The following is a 4,811-nucleotide window of genomic DNA, read 5'->3' as shown; positions in this document are numbered from 1 at the left end:
CGACACTCCGAGTTCTTTACAACAGATGTGGGAAAGCAGAGTGGATCGGATATCGCAGGAGCTGAAAACAAATTTGACTAGTATTACCGTATGGAGGTGAGCGAACTGATGACAGAAACGCGAAGTTTAAAGCGTAGTGGTTTGGGAGGAAGAAGAGATTGTAACTTCAGGGGGATCAAAAAAATCATTTCTATGTACCGAGACGGATAAGGAGATATTTGATAGGAGTAGAGATAAGTGGAATGGTAGTATAGCATTACATTAACTGATTTCACATAAGGGCATAAATGTCCAACCAGGTTTGTTATGGATGATGCAAAACACGCTGTTTCGAGGATGCAGCAGAGAGCAATCGAGAAAGAAATGATGGCGAGTTAAATCATTATAAACTCTGGTGGTTCAGTGTAGATGAGGTTTTATAGGTTGCATCTAAACAACAGACATTTTTCATTTCTTCCCTTTGGTGCTCTTATCGTTTACAGAAAAAAGGTAGAGTGGCGAGAGATAGTTATTGAGCGGAGTTGCAGACATGAGGAATTTTAAATAGGTGCCGCTTAGAACCACTCACTGCCGAATGAAAAGATACGGAAGGTTTAGATGATGAGACGTAACAGCAATTGCATCGCCTGGATGAATCTCGGTGGTCCGAGATGCAGGCTTCAAACCTGCAGCCGTCTAGCGACGGAGTGGTTCGATTCCGCCTTCTGGGTGTTGCGTTTGTGAGATTAGCGTTTTGTGGGCAGGTAAACTTCCTATTTTTTCTTTCTCTTCAGGAAACTGAGTTTTGAATCTCTGTTTGCAACATATGTCAACCTAACTAAACATTCTTCCAATTAGTTTCACCGAATACCTTCCTCGAGAAGATATGTTTCGAACCATTACATCTTTACTGGTATTATTTAAATAACTCCAAAATGCAAGTCGCTCAGAATCGAAAGGTTACGGTATAATACAAGGGATGCTTAAAAAACAAACAAGCAAAGTATGAGCAAAGTTATGTTTTATCCAAATCGTCTGAAATCTTGCCAGCAAGTGGTTCAGTGTTCAATGTTCACAATCTAGGATATGCGTTACAACAAATACGTTTTGATATGCAGAAAAATCACTGATGAATAATTCCAAACAATTAAAATTATGCTCTTATCCAATTAATAGAAAATAATATGTGCTTTACTCTTACCAGCCTGTAACCGGATGTCGGTGACACTACGTTTGTAAGGTATTTTCCGCCTTACAATGTACCATTCCACGAAAATTGCTAAAAAAGACACGACAATGCACAAGATAAATATCTGAATAGCCCAGGAGGGCACGATATGTAACCGGATATCGCCATTAAGAAGGCAGAATTCGCGTAGTGAATGACCAAGTTGCTCGATTAGATCAGCGATTACCATATGCAACGGCCAGCCTGTACCTCATCTCTCTTATCATTGCCGCTCATAGCATCGTTTTGTTTATAGGTCAAAAACCGGTCTAACTTCAAAATTTTTTTTTGGGGGCTTTTTATGATTTTTTAAAATCATTAGTTTTTGAATTTACTTTTTGATATCAATTGTCCACTCATTCAGTGTTGGAAGAAATGCGACCACACAAACATGGCTACGCCTCGATTTCAACTCCTTAATCTTTCCAGTTTCCCACTCAGCTCATCTAACAAATAGGTGGTTGAAAATGAAATAAATACATATCAAGATGTCACTGATATTACCTTGAAGGATATTGTTGACACATTCTGACTGGATATTGAACATTGAAGAAAGCAGGCGAAAGTCACCTGAAAACAACTTGCTGTTTATAAACTGTAGAAAGTTAAACAAGTTGAGAAGTTGTTGGCGAGATGTACAGTTTGCAAATGCTGTTTAAGGACAATCGGTGGACGACTAACAGATTTATATTTCCTTTGACAGAGCCGTCCATTAAGTTATTCGAAAATAAGTGAAATGATGCTATAGTGGAGCTGTATCGCCATTACGGGAGGGAGGCATTATAAGAAAACAGGAGTAGAGCAAGAACTTGTAAGTATGCCGAAACGGATGATAGCAATCTCAATGGAAGGAAAAGATAAGCTGATTTATTAGTTTATCAGATAATGCGCCAATAATTATTATGTTCGCAGATGCCGTCCTTTCTCAGTCTTTGAAACGATAACATTTCAAACAGTTCAAACCATGTTACCAGAGTTATCTAGCATGTTTATATTTATCGTTGTCATTAAAAAGCTAACAAACCAGTGTAAATTTTAACGTAAGGTAGTTTCCGGACGTCGTTCACCAAACCATCAAGAATAATTATAGCCAGAATATTGGGTTGATTATAGGTTGTATCCTCAAGAAACCAGCGCTTATACAGAGTCGAAGCATAAATCTAAGGTGCATCATTGGAAATTTCAGTTCTTTTACAAATTTTCAGCGAGGCTTCAAAATCGCTTACAGTGTGATATGTTTGTGGTGTTTGGTACAATTTAATTTTGCTTAACAAAATAATACCTTTATAAAAGTTCGGGCACTAATTACGAACTGTTGTATCTTCTCGGCATCCATATAAACGCATTCATCTTCAAACAAGCAACCATATTCATATTTATTGCTGTAGACTACCGATGAACTCGTTGGTGGTGCCAACTGACGTACTAAAAATATAGCTTATTGAACTCATGTTGTACTTTTCAACTTGTCCATTTGAATTACCGGCTTTTACTGCGTGCAGAATTATTATGCTAGAGTTCAGACAGGATTTATTAGAAGGGTGGAAGTGAAGTAAGCTTCAATAAAATGTTAATACCATCAGAGCGAACATTGCATCGCTCAAGTCAAACACGATTGGACAATTTCATTTACCCAAAGAACCTGAATTAAATATTGCTTTAATCTAAGTTTCCGTCCCAGAACTCTTCCTTACACCAAATGAAGTTGTGTGCCCCACATTAATCTCATCCTTTGCAAATGTAAAAATGAGTGAAATAAAAATGATTGCAGATATTTAAATGTTTTCGAGTTAACGAATTTGAATAAGGAATTAACTTTTTCTATTTATTATTAATTATATTTATTAATTACATTGGTGAATGAATTTTAATTGAATTGTTTTAATAAATTTCATCCTTTAGCTTTGTTAAAATTAGCAAAACATTGTAAACAAATTGAATGACAATGATCTCACCAACAAGTATGCCCAATGCGAACGAAGAATCATTTCTGACCAGCACTGACCTCAACTTTTCGAATGCTTCTAGGATAACTGTTGAAGCAGAGTCGCCAAGTTGCTGATGTAAATCACAAATGAATGGAAGATGAGGCATCAGATTACAATACGAGCGAAACTGAATTAAAACATTTTTAATCTGTGGATCACACTTTAAAATTTCTAAGCAATTTATTAATTGTATTAAAAATTAAAATATTTAAAAAATGTATTTTTGAAACATTTTTCATTTGTACAACAAAGTTTTGTGTACAAAAGAATTAACATAGTCCAAAGCGGTATTTATCTCATCACTACGTATTTTAATTAATTGTTACGAACTTTAGAGCAGCAGATATCAACTTATTTACTGTTAAATTTTCAAAATAATAAACTGACCTGATGAGGTTCATAGATTGGAGATGGAAATGTACACGGTGAAAAAAATAATGGATTTGGCGTTTGTACTGCTCTAACCACAAATTTGCTAAATATATAAAAAACAGCTGGTAGTAAGTTCTTCATATCTTTGAAATTCAAACTGTGATTGTTGATACTGCTGGTGCTGATACTGATACTCCCGGTGATATTCGTTACTGATCATCTTGCATTCCCACTTGGTATGCTTTCATAGAGGTAAAAAATTTCTATAAAGATCTAATATCTCTGGAAATAAAACTTTCGTTTAGTTTTCTGCTTTGCGATTACAAATAAGTTTATCGAAAAGTTGAATGGAAAAGAAATTCGGTAAAATCGGCGTGTTTTTCTTTGCGAATGTAGTGAAGGATAAGAGAATTTTTGTTGGAGCAAGCTAAAGAATGAAGTGATTTGCCAATTTTAATTCGATACCTAAGATTACTGATACATGATACTATTGGTACAGTAATACGTACAATGATTATTCTTGAAAATGTTTTCACTTCTTTTCCCACTCTGTTAAAAACATACTATTTAAAAATTAAACATGCGATATCGAAAAAGGAAGCAAAAAGTGATAAATAGGTGTTAAGCAATGTTAAAGCCAGTTAGTTATTAATTTCCTATGCAAGTGAAAAGTTATTAAAAGACGAAAAAATCCCAAATGAATAAAAGTAATTCAAACATCTGCTATCATGCCTCGGACAAAGTGTGTCGCAATGGTTGTTTATTTCAGCGCCATCTCATTTATTATACCAGAAAGCCAGGTTTTTTTTCGCATCCAATGAGAAAGAAATTTTCCAATTAAAATTTAAAGTCTTTTTTGTGCTTCAAATTCCAAAGAAAGCTATTTTTTAATTTCATTGCTAACGGAAAAGGTAGTGAGACTCATAAATTTTATTTTATTGTGTATTGAAAATGAAAATGTAATCATTGAGGCGTAAAACTTCACTTGAAATTTTTTGCTTGTAAATAAAACTTCAAACTTTAAACAAAAATAAAAGAATGGATAAAATTGAAGTAGAAATTCTAAAATCTTATTCTGTTATTTTACTTTTGTTTTAAAACTGATTTATAGTTCATTGCATATAGTAAAAATTTTGCACGTGATCGCAGAATCATTTGCAATGAAAGCCAAAAGTGATATTGGAAATTATCAATATTAAAATTTCTTATAGTATCGATTATACCACTGCTTGCATTTAAACTTA

General features: G+C 34.3%; 1 protein-coding gene across 1 annotated transcript; it reads right to left on the bottom strand.

The window, feature by feature from the left end:
• Positions 1 to 994: 994 nt before the first annotated feature.
• On the bottom strand, positions 995 to 3,708 carry LOAG_06929 (hypothetical protein; the record flags this gene model as incomplete). The annotated part of the gene is made up of 7 exons (XM_020447287.1): positions 995 to 1,014; positions 1,181 to 1,411; positions 1,712 to 1,777; positions 2,232 to 2,367; positions 2,490 to 2,632; positions 3,163 to 3,322; positions 3,583 to 3,708. The coding sequence occupies 7 exons, from the start codon at positions 3,706 to 3,708 to the stop codon at positions 995 to 997; spliced, it is 882 nt and encodes a 293-aa protein (XP_020302468.1).
• Between the last annotated feature and the right edge of the window lie 1,103 nt (positions 3,709 to 4,811).

This window comes from Loa loa (assembly GCF_000183805.2).
Source record: "Loa loa unplaced genomic scaffold supercont3.6, whole genome shotgun sequence".
In the NCBI taxonomy this organism is placed as follows: domain Eukaryota; kingdom Metazoa; phylum Nematoda; class Chromadorea; order Rhabditida; family Onchocercidae; genus Loa; species Loa loa.
This window is presented reverse-complemented; position numbering and strand designations above follow the sequence as displayed.